The sequence below is a fragment of the Adiantum capillus-veneris genome, chromosome 5 (assembly GCF_014529385.1).
Source record: "Adiantum capillus-veneris isolate H3 chromosome 5, ASM1452938v2, whole genome shotgun sequence".
NCBI classification, from domain to species: Eukaryota; Viridiplantae; Streptophyta; class Polypodiopsida; order Polypodiales; family Pteridaceae; genus Adiantum; species Adiantum capillus-veneris.
In genome coordinates, this window is record NC_140935.1 from 106,341,936 (window position 1) to 106,369,856 (window position 27,921).

Genomic DNA, 27,921 nt, shown 5'->3' on the forward strand with positions numbered 1-27,921 from the left:
AAAATTGTGCCGTGGTGCGTGCATCAGCTTTTTGTCTTGCTTTGGCTTTGACACATTTTGTGAGATAGTCCGTAGCCACAATGATATATTGGGTATGGGTGCGATATGCAGGGGGTGAGATAGGTCCCACAAAATCAATGCCCCATTTTGCAAATGCTCTTGCTCCCATCATTGGCCATAATGGCATCTCATCTCTTTTTATTGACATCTTTGTGCATTGACATGCATCACAACGCTTTACAAACTCTTCGGCATCCATGTGCAATGTAGGCCACCAAATTCCTGTGGTTAAGACAATTTTTGCCGTCTTATCACTCGAAAAATGGCCTCCACTTATTCCGCTATGTGCATGTTCTAGAATCAGCAGGTATTTGCTTTCACTTGCACAAATTCTAAGTTGATTGTTCTTTCCCTGCTTATAGAGTTGATTCCCAATTAACTGAAAGTCACGAGCTTCCAGCTCTATAGCTTTTCCCGTTCTCTTGTGATGTTCTCAGGGAACGTCCTCGTGGTTAAGAAGTCAATGATATATTGACTCCATGCAGGTGCTATGTTTACTTGAAACAAAGTTGCGTGATCCACTGGGCGTTTGGCACTACATATAGTACAATTGGTAACATAGGAATGTGTGTCTGCATACATAGTTGGCCAATAACCCCCTAATTGTTTCAGTCTCTGGTGTGTCTTCACTGTTGAACAATAAAATGCACATCCCTGGACATGTGCCTCTTCAAGGTAGCACTCGAATTCTTCCGGATTTATACATAATCGTAGGATTAGGTACGATCCAAGATGATATAGCCGTCCTGCTATCAACTGGAAATTTTTTGTTTGTCGAATTGTTTGCTGTTTGGATCTGCATTCCGTATTATCAAACTCACTTCCGAAGGAAAGAATGCTAACAATTTCCTGAGACCATTTGGCTACCATTTCAATGTTGAAAAGGTAAGCATCTGGTATGTCATCATCTACTTCTTCAGGAGCTTCCCCGTTGTGTATCCTTGAAAGATGATATGCTCGTAGATGGGTTTTACCCTTTTTGACCACCATTGTGAAGTCAAACTCTAGCAATATAATAAACCAGCGTACGATTCTCTCTGTATTGCAAGGTTTATTTACTAGGTACAAAAGAGCTTGATGATCTGTGAAGAACACAAATTTGTTTGCAAGCAAATAATGCCGAAATTTCTTTACAGCATAAATCATTCCTAACCCTTCCCGCTTGGTGGTTGTGTAGTTCTTCTCTTCACTGTTTAACTGTCGGCTCGCATAGCAAAACAGAAAATCCATTGTTCCGTCTCCAGGTTGAGCTAGAATACTTCCAATGGCATATGCTGAAGCCATTAAGAAAATTTTGAACTCATTTTTGGGCCTTTTAAGAGTGCCACATCATCAAAGTTGTACAAAAGAAAGCAACCCGGTAGACCCCTCTAAACATTGCTTAGAACCCCATGATATGACCTATCATTGGAAAGTTCTTGAAAAATGGATTCTAAAGAGCCAAGGTCCGAAAAGTTTGGATGACTTCTATGAAAGTTATGCCATTTTTTTTCAATCAGCCAGGTTTTGTTACCATTACGGTAATCTAAAATCACCTTTTTCTAGATCTACATGAAGGCAATGTTCGATACATGCATGCTATATATCAATAGATAGAATTTGAAGAGTAGATTCTAAATATGCAACCTCCGACAAGTTTGGATCTTATTTGCAAAAAAATTTACCGATCCCCACTTTTTGAAAGCTATGCCACATCAACAATTCTTACAAGGCCCATTTTTGAGTCCAAACTTTTCCTAATGATCAATGTGCACATGGAATATCTTTTCCCAATCTGGTGCCTTTAGTACAGGTGCTGATATAAGGTTTTCCTTCAGCTTTTGGAATGAAGTTTCACACTCCTCGATCCACTCGAAATTGACTAGCAAACGATATAGAGGTTGTGCGATAACCGCATACATGTATATGAATCTTCGATAATATCCGCACTGTCCCATGAAGGATTGCACTTGTTTCGCATTAGTAGGCTTGGGAAGGTCTACAATGACTTTGACTTTGTCTAGGTCTGTGGTTATGCCATTTCTTGAGACAATGTGTCCTAAGATTCGTCCTTGCTTAACCATAAATACACATTTTTCCGGGTTAAGACAGATTCAATATGTCCTGCACTTTTCAAAGACCTTTTGCAAATGGTCTATATGTTCCTCTCGTAGAAGAGAGTGTACACACAGGTCATCCATGTAAATTTCTAAGAATATTCTTAGGTATTCCTTGAATGCGTGAGTCATTAACCTCTGGAAAGTGGTTGGTGCATTAGTTAAGCCAAATGGCATAACTCGATACGCATAAATTTCCCATTCTGTGGCAAACGCTGTTTTGTGTTGATCCTCCCTTGTTATTGCTAGTTGGTTGTATCCTGAAAACCCATCCAGAAAGGAATAAGCCCGTTTCCTGGCCACTCGCTCAAGTACATGTTCTGTGATTGGCAAGGGATAATTATCCCTTATGGTTGCTGCATTCACCTTCTTGAGGTTTTCAGACACTCGCAGTTTTCCATTCTTTTTGGGAACTACCACAATGGGTGACACCCAATCTGTATGTTCAATCTCATAGATGAATTCCGCTTCCATCAGTTTATCAATTTCTTCTTTGATTCGTTTTGCAAATGTGTCATTATATGTATAAGGACGTTGTTTGCTAGGTTTTGCATCCGATTTCAAAGGAATTGTATGTTGGCATATCAATGGATCAACTCCTTTGAGGTCTTTTTAGGACCAAGCGAACACATCTTTATACTTCTTGAGAAGTTGGGTTAGCTGTTCTTCCTCCTCAGGTTCTAAATCGTTAGCTATATAGACCGGCTGGGGCTTTTCACCTGGTTCTGCAGGTCTATCTTTTTTGAATTTTCAGGCCCATCGTAAGATTCTTGGTTGGTTCTTTCCCTGATTGGTGGTGTCATGATGATTTTTCTGTCCTAGATAGTAAATTTCCGATAGTGTGTTGGTACGTTCATGTTGCCCTTTTCTGACTCCCCTTTACCATCACTATCTTCTTCAGTAGTCCATATCTCTCTTAGAGACCGTTTCAGTTCTTGGTATTTCTGTTTACACTCCAGTTTGGTCCACTCTTGGTCTTTTGTTGTTTCTTTTTTTGATTTGTGAGATTCTTGTGATTTTGTTTCGGTTTTAGCTTTTCGTACCTATTTTATTTCCTCTCGTGTTCGTTCTATTTGATTTTTTGAGAGTTTTCCTGATATTTGATCTTTTACACAATCCTCTGCTTTTACAAGCATCAAATAGTGAGTTTTACCTTCTATCCTGGGCATCAGGTTCCCTCTCGCTTTGTTTCCTGCTCGTTTCCTCCTATAGCGTTCTTGGCGTCTAGGGTGTTGATTAGCAAAATCATAAAACTTGATATTCTCGGCTTCATTTCCACTCTCACTTGAGGTGTCTGAACACTCATTATCTGCATCATCATTTACTTCCAAATGTTCAGAGGAGTTGTAAAACTCTTCTTGTTCTGGAGGTTCCACTGTCTCTTTTTCTGGTACAACGCTTACCATGTAATAGGGTAACACATCATAGCCATCCTTATCGCAAAATTTTGTTGTTGGACTGTCGGTAATGGTACAGACATCCAATGTTGCCAGTATGTGTTCCCATTCTAGAGGTTCCAAGGCATCTTCAGGGAAAGGTTTCGGAATATACTCCTTGTCCTCAATTGATCTTTCTAAGATGCATTCCTCTTTTCTTAAGCTTCCACAATGTGAAGCTCCACACATCCATAGCTCTTTTGGTTGCCCTAACCATGCGGGTAGTTCCGATCCTGCTACTGTGGCCGAATCAAACTCTTCCACTGGTGTTTGGTTTACATCTTTGTAACTATGGTCTTTCAGGTGTATTTTAGTTGTCGTCTCGCCATGTATGAGGTATATGTGGTCATAACCCCAATCTTGGACCATCTTCAATTGTCTCATGAATGGTCGTCCCAAGATTATCTCATAATTGTTCTTTTTGTCAAAATCGACTATTGCAAATGTATGCTCATACTCGATTCCGCACGAAGTGACAATTACTTTTTCTAAGAGTCCTAGAGGCTTTTCCATGAACCCGTCTGCCAATTGCAGTTTCATTCTGGTAGCCCTCAAAGATGGTTTTCCCCATTTTTTCCAGATTTCTTTGGTGGCGATAGCAACCCCCGCTCCACTGTCAAGAATAGCCTTGGAAACTACTCCTTGGAATTCTACCGGTAGCTTGGTGTTTCCGTCTTCTCCCTCACAATATTCTCCAACCTTATTCAATGGTACGGGCCTAGTGTTCAGTTGAGGCCTGTCCAACTCTCTGATCCCTTCTTGTAGCTTCAAGGTGGGGTCTTTTACTCCAAATTTTTCTAGGCATTTTCCTACCGTGGTCCACATGTTTGGCCTTAACCTTAGGAGTTTTGCTAACGTGATTGTGCATGCCACCGGAGTGGATAACAACTCAATCAATCCTTACGAATCCATCACCTTGTTAGAAGAAAGTCTTTGAGATGGGATTGCTCTCACTTCCGACTTAGCTTCGTACTCTCCCAGGTAAGAGGGTAAAGTTCTCAAAGAGTTTGGTTGGCTGTGCCCCAAACTAATAGATCCTTGGTCTCCCCCTTGTGAATGTATCTCAAAGTTTATCTGCGATCTTGCCTCAAATTATTCAATAGGAGGTAAGATCACATTCTTTTCTTTTCTCGTGCTATTCGTGTGGTTACTCATCCTATTAGCCTCGTTGACCTCACGGATTTGCTTCCACAGATCATCTAGACCGTTACCGTCCTTACCCATTTTTGCCAATATTTCAGGCTGGAACCCTTCACTTGCCCCATCGGTGGTATTTGGCACTATGATAGGCTCTCCTCTGGACTCATAGTCATTAGTGAGTCTCTCATTTGTTTCCTCATGTTTCTCTAATGTTGGTTGGATAGGGGTTGGAGCTGGTGCCTCATGCCAAATTGCAGTTTTACCTAGCGGTTCTTTCATCAATGATTGAGCCATCTCAATCATCTTTTTACACATATCCAAACTCTGTTTTTCTATTTCTGCATATGGATAAGTCATCCACCTTTGCTCCTGGGTTTGGTTCTTTTTAAGTCGAGCTTCATAAGCTTTTAGAAGCGCATCCAACTGCTCGTTTACCTTGTCTGCCAGTACAGATCCTCCTGATCCTGCACTTTTGGGGTCTGCTTTTTCCTTGGGTGCTATGACTGCTATGGTGTGTGAGCTTAAGCTAGCTAGATCCTCTAACCGCTCCAATCTGTTCTTTGTATGTTTCAACTCCTCGGATAGGGCTGTTTGCTCTCGTTCTTTCCTGGCTTTCCTACGCGTCTTTCTAGCTTTCCAAGTGCTTATCTGATTTTTCGTTTCTGAACGTTGGGCGTCGGTTTTTGGTTCTTCAACTATGGGTTCATTCGTCCTTCTTTGGGCTTGGGCTCGTGTTACTGCCTGAATAGGTATGATTGTTTCATTTTCCGATCCCCCACTGGAAGGTACTGTTTCTAACATGTTCAAGGTGGTTTTTTCTCCTTTGCTCGGGTTTTTACGGCAATTGGGAATTAAATGAGTAATTCCACATTCTGGGAAATACACATTGACTCTACTGATTTCATCATGAGGACAATCTCTCAGCCAATGGTCTCCACCACACTTGTAGCAGGGTCCTTTGGGTTGTTGAGGTGCTCCTTGAGCCCCTCTTTGTTGGTAAACATGTCTCTATCTGCCCATGCCTCCATTGGCTATGAACATCAGTGTTCGTTCATCTAAGCTATATCTTCATTCTCCTGCGGCTTGTGCAACAGTTGGTGGTCCTTGATGTCCTATCATGCTCCATGGTTCTGGTGTCGAGGGTTCTTCCGGTGGATAATAGACAGGGTTAGCCGCATATCCATTGGGATCTTCATAATATGCATGCATAGGCACCAAAGCCTTTTCTTCTGATTCAGTTACTGTTGGTGTGTATTTTATACCAACTGGTTGTAATCCTAGTAGAGGTGGTTGTTGCCCCAACACCGGTTGTGGTCTTTCTACACCTACAGGTCCTGGTAAGTTGCCTGCTTGATATCTGGGCATTGATGGAACTTGAGGGGAAGCTACTAGAGCTTGGGGAGCGTAAGGTCTCTCTCTCACATATCCCTTGTTATAATAACATTCCTCGGTCCCATGGTTTGTCCATTTTTGTTCAATAGCACACCACTTGGGCTCTTTAGCCTGGGGTTTGGCGTACAAGTTGATCTTTTTTAGCACTTCATCTACGAGCTGCTCCTGGTTTACTGCTCTTGGTTTACCGCTATTTCTTCTTTCGGTGCTGTCTTAGAAGACTTGCTTCCACTGTGAGGATGAATCGTTATCAAGGTCCTTGAACTCCCCTTCTTTTTAAACTGCACAATTGTACACAAGGTACAGAGCCTCCTTGGTCAACTCATTTAACGTCGTGCTCCTTTTCATATGTAAGTCTTTCTGGAGATCTGTATTCCTTAGTCCTTGGATGAATATCAGCATAAGTATGGACTGAGTTGGCAGTTCTTCAATAGTACATAACTTAATATATCTTTTTAGTCTTAGGGCTGCCTTTCGTACAGATTCTCCATCTTTCTATTTGAATTTATGGATCTGTGAGATGGTATTATGAGCTATTCCCCTTTGAGAGAATTCCTCAATAAACTTGTCAAACACTTCCTCCATCGACTCAAAGTCTCTACGCTCTACAAAGTCAAACCAAGTGGCAGCATCATCCTCTAAGGTTAGTCCAAACCATGCAAATTGGGTAGGAAAATCTAACACCTCTTCGGTTCTAATTACACACACAAAGGTTGCTACATGATCTCTTGGGTCTCTGTTTCCTGTGTATTTCTTGTTTATCCATTTTTGCACTTGACAAGGTCTAATTATTCGATGGTCTACAAATCTCATCATTGGATCACCCCATCCCAGTCGATACACCTCCGCAGGCCTTCTGTAATAGGCTGGTTCCTCTCCCAACGGTGCTCCTAAGCCATAATTTCTGACTGTTCTCGCTGGAGGTGGTTCTTCTCTTTGAATTCATTCCATGGGTGGTCCTCCAGGCTCTGTTGACCCTTGTGTTTTTGGCTTACTCTCTGCCTGATACCTTGAATAGTGTGGTGGTTCTTGCAAATCCCTGAGCCCTCGTGCGGCTTGATAACCATCTCGGTTTCGGTCTGGTTCCATTGTTGCACTCTATCGAAGCCATGCCTGCAATGATGGATGGTTTGCTGGTTGGTCTTGGTTGTTGAATGCTTGTGGTTGGGTGGAATGTGAGGTAGTGTCATACTCATCTGAAAAAGGATTCGTTGACTTGCTTGGGGTGTGGGCGGCTCTTGGCACTTCCTCAGGGGCATATGCTGATGCTCCTGGACCTGTTGCTCTCTCTACTTCCTCTGGGAGAATACGTTGGTATTCTCGCCCGTATCTATCAGCAAAAACTATGCCCTTCCCCGTAGCAGTTTCATAAGAGAATAAGTAAAGAAGTTTGTCTTTGCTTAGTTCGTTTACGTATGGTTCTTTGCTGCGAAAGTAAGAGACAATACCCTGACTCTCATGCTTGTAAATTTCCACATTTTGGTTATAAGTTGGAATCCTGGTTGTTTTCTTATCATACATAAAAATAGCTCCGGGCCGATCAATGTTTGGTGGCAGTTCTTGAGTTTCTGAAACCATTTTCCCTTTCGTCACGTTATCTCCATATCTGTTGTAATCTTCAGGGTTACTAACTATTAAATAGTGGTTCCCCTTTTCGTCTCGGAATCTATCTCCATCATCATACACTCAGATTATCTCCAATCTTTGAGCTGGTCTCTCTTCGATACAAATGTACTTATGGCCTCGTTAGTCTGAATAGACTAGGGCTCCTCTCGAGTCTGTTCCCTCTAAGAAGATCACCGTGAGCCTGAAATCATTCAAAGGATTTTGGGAGGTGCTTCCTCCTCGCATAGGTCCATCATAGGTGAAACCTCCTGGCTATTGACTACCCATCATGAAGAAAGAATTGTCTGACGAAGTGTCAATATCACTACCTTCCTCAATAATCGGTGCTAGCGGATCTAGCCTTGCCTGAGTTACACTCTCTTCTGTGGACACTAAGCTACCTTGGTCACCTGCCACTTTCTGGTCTCTAACAATGTATCTTCCTGATCTTAAATTCATCAAACTTATCAATGCAATTTATCACAAATTCAACCACTCACTTGGCAATGGGTCAGTTTCTGCACAACTTCTTGCTTTGTTGCTGAATATACCTGTACACAAGCGTTTTAATTTCGGCAATTGAATCAAAGCATTTATCTGCTAGAGGTTATCTTAGTAATGATTGGTATAACTGGAGAGTTAATCTCAACCACTACTGTATTTTATACACTGCTGATGTTCTGGATTAGGTTTGCTAATCTGGAACAATACTTCCCTCAGTTGTTGGTCAATTTACGCGAAAAAGTCTGAATTCAGTCTTTGCTTTGTCAAATGGGCAAACAAGGTCCAAATTCACTTCTGAAAGAAGTTCTGGAACCCTTAAGCCAAATGGAATCTCACTGTCTATGCCATGTCAAGTTTTCTTTGCAGTATGCCCCAATAGACATCCTACGCGTAGAATGTCTCCTGTTGTGTTTTGCCTGGATTTTTGCACTGTTGTTTTCCCTTGTTGTGTTGAGCTTACAGCTACTTTTACTTTTTGATTTGGACACCCTATTAGCTGGTCAAAGAGTCAGAAATCTGTTCCGACGGCCTGTTGATGGTATTGATCAGTCTAATCAACTCCAAATTGGACCAAAATTGACTAGGAGGCTTGCCTTAGGCTATATAACACCTTACTATGCTCAAAGTCAAAGTCTGGCTTCATTTTCTTGCATTAGACTCAGATAACACCTTACTATATAACACCTTACTATGCTCAAAGTCAAAGTCTGGCTTCATTTTCTTACATGCTAATCACCCTAAACTCAGATTTTCTAATGATGTTTGACCCCATATTTGTCCCACAGCTCCCCCTTGATGTCAGTAACCCAGTGGTATGCTTAGATTTTGGTTTGGATGTCAAAAGTCCCAATTTTCAACTGTTTTTGCTTTTTCAGTCAAAAGTGCTAAAGTCCGCTTTGAACCCAATTTTCTTACCCAAATGAGGTGAAACCCCTTTCAGTCACTCAATATATCATGCAAGACATGCTCATGCAGCCCTCTTATGGTTTTCGTCTCAAAATAATGTTTTGGCACTATTTGGGTAGGATGTCTTGCAATTTCAGTCTATCTGGCCTTATCCTGTCAAGATATGGCCAAATTTCCACTTTCCAGTTGAAATTAGGGTAAACCCTACCTCCTGAACACACTGGTCAACTCAAAATCCCAAAATTCCTCCCAGATTAGCCTATAGACATCCTACGCGTAGAACGTCTCCTGGCTTAAAATTAAAGTTTTTTCTGACAGAATGCTCCTGATGCTCTGTAGATCTATCATAAACACTCACAGTAACTTTTGGACTTCAATTAGGCTTTCAAACACACTTTTGCATCTTTTTGCGTCTTTTACAATCTTGTAATGATTCTACAAAGCAAGTGTACATGCATGAAATGCTCTAGATCCCGAATCATGATGTCCTACTTACTCTACTCCTACCTATCGTGTGAAATGGTGATAATGGTGTTTTTGGTTGCTTTTTGGCCTCTCCGGACTCTCAAGCTCTCCTCTCACCGCTTCTACCACTCCAACTCCTACTCTAGAACTCGACTACTACCTAAAACTACCTAAGTCTACCTCCTCTACCGAAGTTGAAGGATCTAGGCCAGACACACGCTTCCTAGAATCCCTCTAAGACCTAGAGAGTCCTCCACCCTCTAATCCTATCTAAATGTAAGTCGAGACTCTTGGCAAGCCAAAAATCCCAATCCACAAGGACTAGTCTCGGTCACCTACCTAAGGTTTTCGTCCCCGACAGCGGCGCCAATGTTGGACGGATACGCCGCGACAGACGTCAGCACAACGAGAACTCACCTAACATGATGTCAGCTAAGGACGAAGCTCGACCCGCAGGCGTGTGGAAGCAAGCATAAGGTGTCAACCTACAATAACTAATTCCTACAGAGGTCTCTACCAATTGTGTAAGTCACAGCCTTCAAGAGTGCAAAAGAGGAAACTTCCTACAACGCTTTCTAGAGCCGAACACCCATCAAACAATCTCGAAACACCATAGAACTTGAAGGAGACCCTACTAATACCAATAGGCCGCTCTCCCTAAGGTCTATGAACCAAAATCACGACCCAAAACACCCGGTGCAGAAACACGTAGGATGTCTGGCCCAAATCTGCAGGTCTTCGTTTCCGAAATCTTAAGTGCCTAATGTGTAGTTCTACTCAATGTGAACGCGTGGATATGCTGCAATGCAAAATCGGACAACGTATGCTCACCCAAACAACCGATGAAGCTCGTAGAAGGAGCTCGCAAAGTTGGACCGTACGCGCACAATGTTGGTATCGGCGCGTAGCTTTAGCCGGGGGCAACACGCTGCACTTCTCCGTACTCGATTCCGACCACCGTAGCACACGTAGCATCAAGATGAAGCTCACACTCTCTCTCTCGTACACAGTACGCTCATTCACAGACTTCAAACTTGTTTTAAAATGACAAAAGGTTTTTCATTAAGGTCAAAAAGTGGTATATATACCTTACAACTTCTCAAACCCTAAAGTTCCAAAATCAACCATCTACTCAATCTAACTATCAAAACTGGGATACAATCTGGAAACTTCTGTAAGTCCCAATATTTACAAGGTGAAAAATCGGGTTTTTCTCAATGAATGAATAATTACAAAAATAATAGTCCTCCGAGTAGTTAGATGCCGTGGGGTGTGTCCAGCTTCTAACACCAACATTGTTTGGTTTTCTAGAGCAGTTCCTGCAGCTTTGAAATAGTCATCCATAGCATCTAACCACGCTTCGGCATCTTGCTTCAAATTGGGTCCCTCTCCCTTGAAAGTGGGGAATTAAACTTGCTTTAGTAGTAATTTTTTCTCTTGACTAACAGTGTAAAGGCTATTTGAGCGAGTATTTCCCTGAAATTTAATTAGTGGAATTTAGTACCAGATGAAATCTCTCTTGCTTATGTTTTTAACTTATCTCATACTCAAACGTTTGCACACAGGATGAAGATAATTACCAAACCATGAACAAAACTGCTTATAGCATACCTATGAGAACCATAGTATGTACAAGAGTTAATACAATCCATGAAGGTCCTACTATGTACAAGGGTGATGAAAATCCTATACTAGAATCTTGTGGACTTTGGGTGGATCAGATATAGGATCAAAATATACAACATCTTTTGGTCCATTAAAACTAGCTGGACCTACTCCTATGGGCCTAATTCTACCTAGGTAGATTACTTTAGACACCTGATCAAACACCCACTGATTTTGTGATACTTGGGCATCATCTCTTTTGAATTCTCCGTCCCCCCGAAAAAGTATAATTCAATCACTTGAAGATCTTCGGCCCATTTGAGTGTCTTCATATTTAGCTCTAAACCTTCTAATTCTCCCGCATCAATGAAGAAAATTCCACCAGATCCTGACCACTTGATTCTCCAAGTGGAAGGAGAAAATATATTATCCAACCATTTCATCACGCTTTTTCGCATTGAATAGTCTCTGGATAGACAAGCCCTCATAAACCTAATGTTGAAATCCAGGAATTTGAAGTAGGCTTGATGGAAATTTTCTTGCAAGGATAGGGATAATTCTCTCTTCCTTCCACTCCCTCTTTTCAATTAAATACGTTTTTAATTGAATTAGTCAAAGATCCACTTATTTCAACCTAACGCCTTAAACTTTTTCCTAGGTCTAAGACTTTAATTAACATACGCTCTGATACCACTTGTGAGATCCCCAACTCGCTAAATACTAAGATCGGGATGGGATCCTTGACAGGTCTCTAGGTTCGATAAAAATCAGAGTCTCTAAACAAGAAAAATCCAAGGAATATACCTTTACCATTAACAATGGTTGGGGTCTATAGCCTTAGAAGAAGACCTAGTACTATCTCGTAGCGAAAACGGGACAACGTATTAAAAGTCCAAAAAAATTATTTCGGCCCTATAACTTCCACAAATTTGGCTAAGGTATCCTCAACCAACGTTTTTCCCCCCCTAACAGATGTGAGGGCATAGCCGTTGGTGGACTCCTCTTCCAAGTGAAGAAGTTTTCTAAATGTTATAGTGCACAGGGATGGATAGTTACTTGACTAATCAGGTCCACCCGTCCACGATTGACAACCTTAGTCAATCCCCACTTACCACCCCACACTCACACATGATTCTTTTGTTACTTAATTACTACCATGTTCTTATCAAAATTAAAATAATGATTCTTTTTATCCTTCATAACAGGATTTAATTAAAACAACCCTTGAAAACAGTATTGAAAACATTCTTTTAGCAAATAGACATCTTTAAACTTAAGACAGGGTACCGTCAATCCAAACATTATTCATAATAACCATGACCAGTACGCTTCTTGTCTCAAGACCACCTAAGGGGGAAAAAATGGCACCCATTCCTTATTCACAATCCGGAGTGGATAAACCCCCACCCAAGGTTCCGGGTGCCCATACACCAAACCAGTTGCCCATACAACCGGGCGGCTCCCCTAGGATAAATAACGGTATCCTAACTTATGTAGAAACATCAAGACATGACACGGAGTAGAAACTCATCGTTCATGGGGGTAACCGACTTATCCGTGGCTAGAAAGCCAATCATTATCATCAAAATATACCAAGGAGTCGGAGGTGTCCTGAGACAAGATGTCTTAAGGATGATCAATCATATCTTTCCTAATTCAACAAATTTCAAGCCAAACAATTCCTTCCTATATTATAAACAAATGCACGTTGGAAGTTACCTTCCGTTTTTTTTTTGGTCAATTATTCATTTCCTTATTCTTACTCACTCCTTACCTATGCAATGGTAACTTATAAAAGAACTTTAAACTATTTAAAAACTTAATTGAATAATGGAAAACCCACCTGGGATTGATCGGCCATCTGTTGCAGCGCTGGAGCCTGCAAACTTTCCTCCGTCGGCCTATGGCTAGGCCCAGACTCATGGTCATTAGTGGCTTTATTTCTTTTGCTGCTAACATCCTCTTCCTCGGTAAGAGGATTTCCCCTGGTTCTCTTTGGAGCCATGTCGACAGCCTTATAAAAAGACTTAATCCATTAGAAGTTTAATTGAATAATCTTCTTTTTCCTTGTTTACCCAAAAATAAGGATTTTTGGAGTAAGTAGGTATCTTTAATAGTCAATTTGATGAGATAATCCTCCTGTAACTTATTTATGCTATAAATAATTTCATTTAATTTGGGAAGTCCTTTAACTAGGTTTCTTCTTAGTCTATCTTCCATTTTAACCTTAGTAAATTATAAATTTCTGTCCGCTAATGGATTACTCTCCTTAAATTGGATTGAATATGTTCTATCTTTAGTAATTTTTATAAATTTGATTAATAACCTTTTCCTTCTATACTTATGGTCTAAATTAGGTAAAATTTTACTGATAGTAATTTATTATACCATCCATTTATGCTGAGATAATTTTCCCACCCTTCAATAGTGATTTTGGACCTCAGTATTTATTTGGTAATTAGATAAATTCATTTACTAATTTCCCTTGTCTATTTTATACGCAAAATTGGTTACTTTTATTGGAGATAAATACCTAAACTATTTATATGAGCTTGGGATATTTATCATGGATTTCCCAAGGTGTGTTCTATCTTTGATATTTATATCAAAGGTTTTTGGATTAATTTACTATATTCCCTGTTTTATTTTTCTCCTTAAAATAATATAATTTTACTAGGATAATTAGATAAACTAATTATCTGAGAGTAAAATAATTATCATGGTTTTTTTAAGGTATAATTAACCTTTGATAAATAACTTAAAACATTTTGAATCAATTTGATAATTTCCCCCTTTTAATTTGTCCTAAAAGCAGAGTAATCTGCTAAAGTAATTTGGTGATTTTATTATTTGAGCTTCTTATAACTATCACGAGTTGCCTAACATATAATTAACCTTTGATAAATAAATCTAGTCATTTTGAATCTATTTACTAATTTCCCCTATTTAATTTGTCCTAAAAGCAGAGTATTTCCGCTAAAGTAATTAGATAAGTTAATTATTTGAGTTTAACATAATTATCACGGATTCCATAACATATAAATAACCTCTTATAAATAACTCAAAGCATTTTGAATCTAACTGCTAATTTCCTCTATTTAATTTGTCTTAAAAACATAGTATGTCTGCTAAAGTAATTAGGTAAATTAATGCTCTGAGCTTGACATAATTATCATGGGTTCCCTAACATATAATTAACCACTGGTAAATAGCTCAAATAATTTTGAATCAATTTGATTATTTTTCTCTTTAATGTTCTCTAAAATACAGTGTAATTTTGCCTAATTAATTAGGAGCCATTACTCAAAAAACTATAGGATAATTTTCTTAGCTTAATGACTATCTAATGCAACTCTGATAATTACCTCAACTTAATCTAAGCTTAATTAATATATTTCCCATTAATTTATGGTTAATTTGGCTAATTTCAATCCTAATATGATAGGATAATTAATTAGCTTAACATATCCAAGCTTAATTATAACAATCAGCAGAGAATATTTAATTAAGAGAGGATTTATGAGTAAACATAGGCCTAATTTTTAATTTATTAACAAAATAGATTAATCTAACCTTGCTAATTAAGAAGGATTAGGCTAATTACCGTTTAGTTTAATCACCTAGAGCTTAATCTGTAGTGATTTCTACGTAACGTTCTCTCTAGATGAGAGAGAGAGTGTCAAGGCTCTGAGTCTATCAAATTGTGAAGCAAGGGATCCTATTTATAGTTTTCTGGCACTTGCAAGCTCTTCATAGGCTGGAAAAAGCAGTTGCTTGCAGCTCAAGTAGTCCCCAGGCTGAAGAGGGCATCCCTTACTGCTATTTGAGTCCCTGGTAGGTTCATCATAGCTCCACACTACCCCCTTAGCTTCCAGAATTGATTTTGACTATTTTCACTGACTTTTAATGATGAAAATTGAAAATATCAGTAAATTCTAGAACCTTAGGATAAGAAAGTCTTTGATAATAATAATTACTGAAAACATCCAATTTTACTTAACTAATTGAATTCCTAGTGTAACCTTTCAGGGCCCGTAACTCTTCCAGATTTTATCGGAATCCGACTCTGAAAATTTCTAGCCTGACGTTTGCTCTGCTTAAGATTCCAAAACTACCAATATTTGCCATGGTCAGACAATTCTACATTGCTTTTTTAATAATCATATCAATTTGATTAAGCTTTATACAATCTTTAAGGTTTCAGAAACTGGAAACCTTACATATTTGCACAAAAATTGCATGTTTAATATTCTTTTTTAATCTTTTTAAAGGACTCTCAAGCATTATCGCTATTTTTAATGCTTCATTTACATAAATTTTTTGTAAAAAATCTAAATGTACACAATTTTCATGTTAAATATTCTTTTGTATCTTCTTAAAGAGCATCAATTATCATCGCTTTTTGATCGCTACATTTACATAAGTTCTATGTAAAAAAGTGTGTGAAGACAATTTGCTAGTCCAATTTGTATACTTCCAATGTTTTAAATGTTTTTGGAGTTTTTAAGTCGGTGTGTGCTTTGTTTGAATTAGTATGTGCGCATGGAGAAAAATATAAGTTAAAAATTCAATATATGCTGAAATGTGCCAGACTGTTAACATGTACTGTTTGATCTGAATTAAGTTCTTATAAACCACTTGTTTGAACTGCTTTTTACACGCGTAATAGATTGCAATTTTAATTGAAGATTATTTTCAATTTTTATCAATATTTCCTTGCACATTTGTTAAAGTTTTCAAGTGGTGGTTAAGAGTTTACTTGAGATAGTGTGCGAGTGTGAATGTCATTCGCAACCATGAATTTGTATTTGATATGCTGTTTTTTTACTGTCCAGTGCAAATATGACGCCAGATCAAAAGAAATGTATTATGCGTGCCATTCGTAAAGAATGTATTTTGGCAATCTCATCATGTGCAGCTGATCGCATACAACAGATTAGTTAAAGTGATATCTATATCAAAGACATCACTAGCGCTATACGGGAAAACACAGAGCGCTTGTTGCGACTTGAAGGCCAATACGAGTTGTTGCTCCCAGCAGGGATACGAGAATTTGACCCCTACCACAAGCTCAGGACAGTGTTGGGAAATATGAAAGTATGTTGCAGAGACTTAAAGGAAGATATCCCACCTGCCTGCGACATGTCAAAATTAGAGCTCAATTGTGGGAAGAACAGAAGGTAAAGATGAAGCGTGTGAAAGCGCAGGACCAAGCAACCTTACCCAAGAGATTGAAGATGGCCCAAGATGCGCAAGCAGCTTTGGGAGGTAGATCTGATGCCAGTGGCACCGGCACAATCATGCGCACTGCTTTGAATGCAAAGTGCACTCATCTTGTCGGCATCCCTCACGAAGCCTTGGTAGAAGGTATGAGGATTGGAGCAGGCTTCTTCGGTGTGTGCACATTGTACACCATCAAAGGCATCTCATTTTTTCCAGACCACATTACATATATGAAAAAATGTTACAAGGGAGGGAGTGAGGAAAAATTTGACAGCTTTCAGATAGAGCAAGGAATGCAAATGCTTCACCCCTCCATTGTAAGGTGCATTGGGTTTACTATAGAATCTCCTTGGATCACGATATTCCCATACTACAATGGGGGTACCGTGGGCGACATGATGTGTCACTTACCGTTCGCTCACGGATTGTCAGACGACACATGCACATGCTACAACACGACTGGAGGTCATTGCCTGTAGCAAATCTTCGTGTAACCGAGATAGACACGATGTGGATCAAAGCAGTGATTGAGTAGATGCTAGCAATTTGTCATGCCTTAATCGATGGCGTTGCGGCTGCCCACTCGACGGGTATAGTGCACAGTGACCTGCACCCGTTCAACGTAATGTTGGACTTTACTCGTGCCAATAAACCCCACGTCGGCATCATTGATTGGGGTATGATGCTGAGAACACTAGCTAAGCGCGCAACAAATAATTATCTGCATCCAAGCACACAGTCGGATGAAGCAATTTTGAATGCACAGAGAGCAGGGAATACCAAGATGGATAAGCGACCGTAGATTGCTCCCGAACTATACGATCCACGGTGCACAGATGCATACACAAAAGCAAGCGATATTTATGCATTGGGCTATCTATTCGACATGCTGGCAGATTTTTGGAGTGCAGCCAGAAAAGTTTGTTTTCCAGAAGAAGTTTTTCACCACCTGGAAGAAGATGTTATGAGGGCTATTTGAATTAAAGTAGATTGCTGGATGAAGTTAAAAGAGCGGGACCAAAGAAGGAATGCTTCTGACGTGTTGATATTTTTCAAAGAACATTTAAAGACAGACCCTAACCCTATCCAACGTCCACTTGTTGAACTTGCACCATCATTTTATCCGATTTAAACATTTCTATGATATACATATGCCTTGTCCAGGGTATTCTTTTTTCTATTAAAGTACATTATCTGGTTTAAAGTGGTTCACCTAATTGAGTTAATTATCTTTACTCATTTCAAATTTTCCATTTAATTGTCAGTATTTCAAATTTGCCTTGTGGTTCAATTAGTCGCATTTGTTGTGGTTTGATTTAGTGGATTCCGCGCAGTGTCCCAATGAGTGAGAATATATATTTACCAATGATATTGAATATTTGTCTATCTGTTGACTGCATATCTAAGAGAAAATGGCCGATGAAGGACAAGATATTGGCACCCAATCACTGCCTGATGATCAACAACAAGTGGCTGTTAATGCATTTTAGCGCATGAAGTCTCTCGCACACGGCATGTCAGCACAACAAGCAACACGTACTGCTCGCGGACTCTCAAAGTGGGCAAATCCAAACCATATGAAATGGAAAGAGATCAATGTAGAAGTGACAAAGGACATGATCAAGACAATATGGCCATGTGAGGACGCAAAAATCAAGTAAGGAAGGTGGAAGGTTTCGAAGTGCAACCATGATACGATCAAAGATAACACTGAGAGGATTTATTTGGAGGTTTATGGCCATCCCATACACAATGCAGATTGTGCGCTATATTTTGCAAAAATGTTATATGTTCACTTTGTGCAACAACGACCAGTAGACTTCTTGTCAAAGGAGACAACTGTTTCCACTCATGATTTAAGGGAGAATTGTGTCACTTTTACCCGAGATAAGCTGGCATTGATAGTGGAAGGTGCTCACCTACAGTTAAAAAGAGAGAAGGATATTTACATGACACAGTTGACAGAGAAAGATGCAGAAATAACACGGCTTTCTATAGCCACCTAGACACCACAACCCTCACAAGTTCAGATGGAGAAAAGCATTCATCGCTTAAGTCAGGACGGTCAAAATCTGACATAGCGAGTGAATCCAACACCTGTACAAGGGACACACATCAGCCACCTTGTCATGCATCCGGAGTTGGTCCCCTCGTTTACTTCAGATGCATCCTCATCTTTCCAATGTCTAGTTTGCTACAAGAATTTTGATGGATGAAGTGGATATTATATATTGACATGTGGTCATTATTATCATTTAGTTTGTCTTATTTGTTTGATGCAAAATAGTAGTCGATGCGCAATCTGTTCACAAGATATTCCACAAGGAATATATATTATGTTTGGCATGGCAAACGAATATAAATTCAAGCAAGCACGCCCAAATACCCCTAACACAATTAGCAATCTGTTTGATGAGCAAGATGCTGCTTAGGGGCAATACAATTGAGATCGACAAACTATGTACTATCGCAAATATAAAGCATTGTAATTACTCAAAACACATTTGAATACAAGGTCTTTTACAATGGTTTTTGACATTTACTCGTTTTACTCTCAAGCTACATTGAATCTAAGTGTTGTGGTTCTCCTTGTAATTCAACCTCCACATCTATTATCAAATTCTCTTCTATTTCGTTTACAGTGCATTGAGATACACCAACATTGAACTCTTCTTCATCTTCGTTTTGAAAATCATACAACCAGGTTGGCATTTCCTTCTCGTAGCCAACACTTTCGATGTGCTTCAATAACTTTTTGTTGCAAATACATATACACTAATTTTTCTGCTCTGTCTGTTAATAGTCTATTGCGAATAGTGCTCTAAAGATACTTGTACATACTCCAATTTCTCTCTGAACTTGAGTTTGCTGCATATTGTGCGGGTACTTTCATTGCAAGGGACGTAAGGTAGAGTAATGCTCTCCACCATTCATCATCCACCACTTCCATGCAGGTTGCTCTTTTGCTATTACTTGTACAAAATCATTCGCAAAAGGACCTTCTTTTAATCTAAATGCACTCATTTCTTTGATGCAATCAATTTGGTCTTGAACGTTGGAGTAGAACGTGCTGACCACGTGATAGAAATCACCTACCACCTGTGTATTGGACATCAGATCTAAATTCCAATACTCTGGATCGAGCATATAAGCCACGCTATGGAGTGGACTATGAGCGCTCTTCCACCTTGCATGAAAATACTTAGATAAATTTTTTTGCTATTTGCCAGAGAATGGTAATCGCCACTCCTTCTCTACTACAGACTCTTTGAACTCTTCAGGATTTTCAAGACTCTGTTGGACTGACCACCATGTCATCCACACTTTGCCCAAGTTTGGCGCCCTTTGATCAAGATTGCGGATCGCGAACATAACGGGCATCATTACATGGTATGCATCCATTACACTCCTCCACCAAGTAACCTTGTTTACATTGCCACGTAGACATATAATTTTATCTTTCACTTTTTCTTTCTGCTCAAGCTGCCATTCATCAAAGGCCGTGCAATTGAATGTGTCAATCACAACACATTTATTACAGAGAAGTGATTCCAAGATATAAAAGTGTGTGCAGAACCGAGTTTTAGCAGGAAGTTTCAGCATCACTGACATGCGCATGCTATACAAATCGTGCACTCTTTGTCATTTCAAGATAAATTTCACAACCTGACGTGCTGTATCAATTATTTTGGCAAACCATGTGGTTTCTTCGCTAGTGTACCAATCTTTCAGCACCAAGTTCAAGCTGTGCGTATTACAACCATTGGCAAAAATGTGTGAAAAACACTTCTTTATTAATTTACTGGCGTTTTTACAATTCTTTGCGTTATCCATGACTACTTGAACGACATGTTTAGAACCAATTTCTTTAATTACATTAATCAAGATCTCAAAAATGTATTTGTCACTTTTAATTGCACAAAAACTATCAATCGCCTTTATAAATGTTTCTCCCCTTGGATAAACCAGCATTACATTGATAAGCGGTCTTCTCTGAACATTTGACCAGCCATCACTCACAATCGTACATCCAGAAAGCGAAATATTCCCAAGTATTATATATTTTTCCAAAATGCTCTTTGAGTTCGATGTAACATTTGTCCAAGAAAACATTTCTTATCGTGTGATAAGAAGGAGCTGAAAATTCTGGACCAAACTCACCGATTTTCTTCCAAGCAGCTTTCCAATGATTGCTGTCTACCATGACCAAAGCACTTCTAGTAAAGAATATTGCTTTGGCGAGTGCAGTTTTTGCTTCTTCTAAAGAGTGCACTTGAAAGCTTTGATGTAATGATTTTTGACGCATTTGACAAAGTCCACCTTCATTGTGACGTTTAAAAGGAACACTGCTTGGAATTTCCTCTCCTTGCGCAGGTTGTTCTCCAAGGTTAGTTGGCGTCACTACAGGATCTGTGGAGTTAATATTTGGCTCTGGGAACTCTTGACTCGAAGGCACAGAGCTATATATCTGTTGTCTCTTGCAACCCTTTTTGGCGAGCTCTTCTCTCAAACGCTTTGCAACTGCAGGTGCCTGAGGATGTTCACATTTCTTACAACTGTTTTTTGCGCTACTCAGAAAATGATCCCTAATATGTGGTGCAGTGCCTGATTTTGTTGTGTGACAAAATTTACATTGTCACTCCATATATTGGCCGCATATATTGTGAGCATAATCTCACTCTTTGCCAGGAGCTTTTTTATTCTTTGGCTTCTTCGTACCACTTGTGTCCACATTTTGCTCCATTGCTTTTAAATTAAAACTAAAGACAAAAGAACAAGATGTTCAGTTTTTGAAATATTTTTCTTATTTTCAATATATATTATAATTTAAAAACCATTCAATATAAAAGTAACCATGATGCACAATATGAGATTTTCAATGCATGCTAGTCAATCTACATATCGATCACCTATATTGTGAGCAACCATACATATTGCAATGTAGTCTATGCATGGCATAATAACTATAACAATGCTATGAATCTCTCTATGCAACTATTATTATAATGATTATTTATATGTCCACTTTGATTTGCAAACAATAAGACACATCTAATTTCATTTGCTACAAAAAAACAAACGAAAGAAATAAAATATATGATTGGTCATTTCATGCACTAATAATCTATCGTAATACATAATGCACTCTGTGTATAAACTAATGTATGAACTAACACAAATAAATCTTCAATATAATCACTCAATTGAGGACTACTTGTACCCAGTGAAGGATTGTAGCTCACCTATGTAACCAATTCAATATATAAAAGCTATTTTAACACAATCAAGGATTATAGCTCTTATATTGTGGAGTGACAAGTGTAAATCAACTCAAATCTATAACTTCAAAGACCTTTATATGCCTGGTACACTAGTAGAGGACATCCGACCCTTGACTATCGACTCGTCATTTACATATGCTCATCTTCTAAAACCAATTACAGCCCTCATTTGGACCAATGGCTTCTTCGCAATGAGCATGATTCTCCAAGTTTTCAGTTGTTTTGGTTTCGTAACTTTATGTCGGTAAACGAATTAAAATTTTTTAGAAGTGGTTACCGAATTAAGAATCATGTTCGGCCCAAAAAAAGGACCTATGACTCTGTAACCTTAGGTCAATTCACAAGGAGATGACTATTTCCGACACTCGCATACACTCCCCAAGGATTTGTTTAGCTAAAAGACCGGAGTTAGAACACTATTTACTATATATAACTACTCCCGTCGGGATTTTTCATTTTTCTGACGGGCCCGCCGGGCTATTGTATATACCTGGCAGACCCGCCAGGAAAATGAAAAAGCCCGACGGGCCCTGTAGGAAAAAATAGAAACCTCGGAGGGCTAACCAACTCTATAAGTTTTTGCAGGTCAAAATCAAAGTCACGTTAACATTAACGTGATCACGTGATTTTTTTGTGTAAATACTAGAGTTATTGACGTAATCACCCGCTCGTGATTACGTTAATGAAATACCTGTTGACGACATCAAAGAGAAACTGATAGTTTATATTTTTTGAATCCAAGTTTGGAGCTAATAGTGTTCTCAAAAAATATTTTTCTAAATAGATAGAAAAAAATTAGACTATTGAAAATTAAAGGATTTTTAAAAAAATAAAAAATATGACTTAACTATGGAAGAATTTGCTGTTTTTTTCAACTGCAAAAAGAAATTCACATGTAAAAACCAAAACATAGCAAGTGCGTTGTAATTGTTTATAGTTTTTTTTTTCGATGGACACGCGGATTAGATCTCCCCAATCTCGAAAAAATAAAAAACCTTTTAAATTATCTTAAGTGCATAAGTAAAGGGTGAGATTAGGAAATGATAAGACCCATGAAAAAGCACAAATGTATTATTATTGTGCACTCGGCCATCTCTTTTATATGAACACAAAAAGTCTGTTGACTTCCCACTTTCATGGATCTTTTCATTTCCTAATCTTACCCTTCTCTTATGCACTTAAGATGTCCTTAAACCTTTATGGACACAAAAAGTCTTTTGACTTCCAACTTTCATGGATCTTTTCTTGGGAAATGAAAAGATACATAAAAGTGAGAAGTCAAAAGACTTTTGTGTCCATAAAAAAGAGATGGCCAAGTGCACAATAATAATACATTTGTGTTTTTCCTTTTGCTTATTTTTCCTTTAGCGTTTTCTTAGTGTCTTTGGAGTACATAAGTAGTGATCAATATACATGTTTGAAGCCAATAGGGGGTACCCAATCTTTTTAATTATTTTATTAGTGGGAATCTTCATTGATGCTGGGCGTAGGCCGTGCAAGGTGGAAGAGGTGGCGACAGAGGCAAGGGTGGGATTGATGTCGTGCAAGCAAGGCGGAAGAGGTGTGGATAGAGGCAAGGGTGGAATGGATGTCGTGCAAGCAGGTGGGGAGGGTGCCGCGTTGCAAAGTCACCGAGAGACGAGATACGTCATGCAAGCAAGGAATGGAGGGTGAGAAAATGATTTTTTGTTTTAAAAAAAATGTCCACTTGTGTCAGATTGGCGTACGAGTGCATGTGGTGTAGGGAGACCAAGGTGAGGTGTTCTTCTTATGCGCCGAGGATCGATCCTCCTTTTGGAGGTTGAAGGCCCTTCACCTTGGCAAGGGTGATTCCTAGATTCGGATTCCTAGGAATCTAGGACATTAACGAATATAAATAACAATGACCTAGTAGTAGGAGCAGGAATACCATTATGCGGAGAAGGCGTCTGTTCGGCACACTACTAAAATAGAAATGTTTTTCAAAAACTTGGAAAACCTTATATGAGAAAATTAAGAGATAATTTGACTTTGTTTTGCGGTGTTTACACTTAATTTCCCTAAAATTGTAGGCTTAATTCACACCTTCAAATTTTAAATTTAGAGGTAAATCTGAAAATACTATAGGTGGGAATACACTATACCTAGGTTTGCTTTGAACATTACAAATCCCAATATCATATAAAGATGAAGGAGACCTTCAAATCATGATTCTCAGTTAACTAAGGTCTTGAATTAATCACACTTTATGGCAACAAAAGTTGAGCCTGATGCTTAATCCAATTCACAAAAGCTTGCATGTTTTTGTAGGAAGACCCATTTTCTCCTGTTGCTTTTAAAATGAGCTGCCTAATCTTGTCAGCTTTGGCTCTCATCATACTCCCTTCTGGCCCTTGCATAAGCTTCCTCACTTGGCTTGCCACAGTCTCCCTTGCCACAAACCCTTCATCTCCTACATTTAGCTCCAAGCCCACCTCCCATGTAGCTACCATTAGCTTTGCATTCAAAAACTGGTCGGCCAACTGCGGCCACGCGAGCATCGGCACGCCCATCGCCAATGCCTCTATGGTTGAATTCCACCCACAATGTGTTAAAAAGCCTCCTACAGAAACATGTGACAACACAAGCAATTGAGGTGCCCATGAGACTACCCTTATCCGCTCCTTCATCCTCTCCAAGAAGCCTTCCGGCAATTCCGTCCCCTTCATTCCGGTAATGTCGTTGCGCACTACCCATAGCATGGGTACCTCACCAGCTTCCAACCCATATGCAAATTCATGAAGTTGTTCCTTGCTAAGTTTGGCAACACTTCCAAATGACAAATACAAGACAGAGTGCGGTTTTTGTGTGTTTAACCAGTCAAGGCAAGCATCCTCCTCAGCCCATAAACTTGTTGTAATCTGGTTGGCTTTCACACAAGCCTTTTGAAGGACATCTGAAGGCAGAATGGGGCCAACGGGGCTCACGAGTCGAAAACCGGGGGGCATCTCATTGGGGGCAATGGGTTCTAGCTCATATACACAGTTGCAAAGGACCCACTCTGATTGCCAAAGGGCCTCAACGCAATGGGCAAACGATTTGAAAAGTGCCTCGCCAATGACCTCATTCTCTATCATCCAGGGAAGCTTCCGACCGGGCAATGGCGGGACACCCGGGAAGCTTACCATCTCATGAAGCTGTGGAACTCCTGCACCACATGATGTGTACAATGTTGGTAATGCTATCTGGATGTGTAAGAGACAATATTGCATTCAACCTATGCTTCCAATTTAAACTGAAAACCACAAATTGACATATTATGGCTATGCCCTGCATATTTCCAAAACCCTCTGTTTACCATTCTTAGGAAAACTCCCATTTGAAGCTCCATGCACTCCATGGCAGCAGTATGCATACGCAGACGCATTGGGAGGCCAGAAAGCGACCCTCGGTATGCTGAGCTTCTTGGCCACATCAAGACTCTGGACAGCCATCACATCAGAGATAATGCATGTGATCCGGTCACCGTCGGCGGCGAGCTTCGCTATGAGTTTCTCGAGGGCGGGGCCGACATTGGCAATGATCTCGTTCTGAATGTAGATGTCGTTGTCGCGGTTGTCGAGGTGGGAGAGGCCATCGGGGATGTCAACGAGGCGAATGGGGAGACCAAGGTCGGAGGGAAGGTGGGCGGTGTTGCATTGGAGGATTCTGTTGTGGTTGTATTGGGTGTTGACGAAAGTGACAAGGATACCATGGGAGGCCAGTTGCTTGGCCAGCTGCATGAGGGGGTTGATGTGCCCTGTTTCGGGGAAAGGCAAGAGCAGGGCATGAGGCTGCATGGCTATGGCGACCTTGGTAAACTTACTTGCTCACTTACTGCCCGCATAAAGTGATGTAGTGGGTGTATATTTATACAAAACTCATTTGAATTTTTTGTCGAGTAATGGCGCCTTGGGTTTAGCGCAAAATACGTACATCAGACAAACTACTGGAGAATCCCTCGCATGGAACTTGCCGCAGCTTTCTATGCCATGAGCCTACGAGGGCTTTCTTCTCTATTTTGGAGCCTTGAGACTAACACCTATATTTAATGCGGAGCCAAGTAATGGGATCGACGGTCGGGGTTGGGGGCGGGATCTCAAGGCACACTAAACCTGGCCAGCACGAAAAACGAGGTGCACCATCGAAAAAATGGGGGGCGCTAAATTGAACCAACGCGAAAAACAAGGCGCATCGACGCGATTTGAACCCGTGACCTCGGGGATCCACGTTTGGGGGTCAAACGGGCTAACCACCTCACCCGCACGCTCACTGTGTATCCCAAACCGTTTTGACGCTGTAATATTGTGAGTTCGAGGTGCATTGGCCACATTGTTTAGGTTTAGCGTCTGTCTAGGTTTAGTTTTTAAGCAGTCTAGGTTTAGTGCGTGTCCAGGTTTAGTTTTTGAGCAGACATCTACGGCTGCGAGCTTTTCGATCTTCGTGCGTGAACTTCCTCGTCGTCGATCCCATTACTTGGTTCGCATTAAATATAGGTATTATTTAGTCATGAGGATTTTGGAGGCCGCTCCTCTCATCTCTATCTTGGAGCATCTCCATGGATGAATCGAATATGTTGCTGGACACGTGATGCCCATAACACTAAAAAAGTTCTTCCTAAATCATAGTGGCGTGCTAGGGACCTTTTGTGTTGTTTTGAGTGTGGCGGCGCACGCACGCATGTGTGTGAGCGCGTGGAGGGTGGGTTTTGTGGGCTTTTTTTCTTTTTCTTTGTTTTTTTGTGGTTTTGGGGGGGAGGGGGGCTAATGAGTTCTCACATGTAAGATAGTGCATATGTGGAGGAGTCCACCATCATCTCTTCTACGATTTCTGCCAGCAAATGGACTGTCACATTCAATTATGCTATCATGGCTACCATCACCACTGCTTCTGTGTTGTTCCTAGCCTCATGCGCAAGCTTCTTTTGTAGATCTTTGATTCTCCCTTTGTCATCTAGGAGAAAAAGATGAGGGAAGGTGAACTCTAAATGATCCCCTTGAGACTAAGCGACACCCATATTAAATGCGGGGTGGAGTAATGGGATCAACGGTCAGGGCTCCAGGGCGGGATCTCGAGGCGCACTAAACTTGGCCAGCGGGAAAAACGAGGCATGTCGTCAAAAAGGTGAGGTGTATTAAACATGACCAACGGGAAAAATGAGGCGCAGTGGGGCGATTTGAACCCTAGACCTGGCCGTCAGAGTTTAGGGACGCATAGGCTAACCACCGCACCTGCGCATGCATTCTGTACCCACATCCGTTTTTACAGCATTATGTTATAAGTTAACATGCATTTTCCAGGTTGTCTAGGTTTAGTGCCCGTCCAGGTTTAGTTTTTGATTTGAGTGTTGCGGATGCGATCTCCTCTGCTTTTGTGTGTGAGCTTCTCTGCCTTTGATCCCATTGCTTCCCCCCTCTTAAATATGGGTGTTACTTAGTCCTGAGGAAATGCTCCCTTTTGTACTTTTATGCTGTTGAGAAAACACTTTTCGAGGTGCTTAGGAAGCTCAACATCATTCTCTTTGACATTTTCGCTAAACATTTTCTTTATCTCAGCGATTATCATGCTCTCTATAAGTCCTTAGATCACCATCCATGAGGCTAACATCCCTTCTACATTTTAGCCTCTCTTTCATAGTCTCTTAGTCTTTCATATTTCTCTCATGCTGATCATGTCTCGTAATCTCCATGATATATCTTTTGCAAGTCGTGACTTCTGGTATCGTGTCTATCGTTATAATTGTTTTTATGATGTCCCTTACCTCATGCCCAAGCTCCTTCCGCAGATCTTTGATTTTCCCTCTTTGAATGTTCCCTTTTGTGTTCATATACTAGTGTCAAAGCAAAATTTTATCGAGGTAATCAAAAAGCTCAATTGCATTTGTTGGAATTAGGGTTGCAGGGATGCACTCACAACTTGGAGAATATGAAGAAGCTCAAGGCACACACAAGGGCACATAATAGAGAGTATATTACTTAGTGAACAAACAGACCGATAAGTTAGCCCTAGTGTGATGGACATATGTATGATGCACGGGGCAAAAAGCCTCCTAGTGAGAAAGAAAGTGTCCCGATGGTCCTAAGTGTGTTCACACACGTCACTATCACACATATGGTAACAAACCCCACTTGAGAGTGATGCAATGAACGAGAGCTAGCACATAGTGTATAGGAAGTGCCATGCCCTGAGAACATGATCAATCCACAAAGG

At 40.2% G+C, this 27,921-nt stretch overlaps 1 protein-coding gene across 1 annotated transcript; it reads right to left on the bottom strand.

Moving 5' to 3' along the window:
- Positions 1-23,939: 23,939 nt before the first annotated feature.
- LOC147457874 (UDP-glycosyltransferase 85A5-like) lies at positions 23,940-25,511 on the bottom strand. The gene is made up of 2 exons (XM_086511714.1): positions 25,031-25,511; positions 23,940-24,880 (listed from the first exon to the last, which is right to left on the bottom strand). The coding sequence occupies exons 1-2, from the start codon at positions 25,509-25,511 to the stop codon at positions 23,940-23,942; spliced, it is 1,422 nt and encodes a 473-aa protein (XP_086367840.1).
- Positions 25,512-27,921: the final 2,410 nt, after the last annotated feature.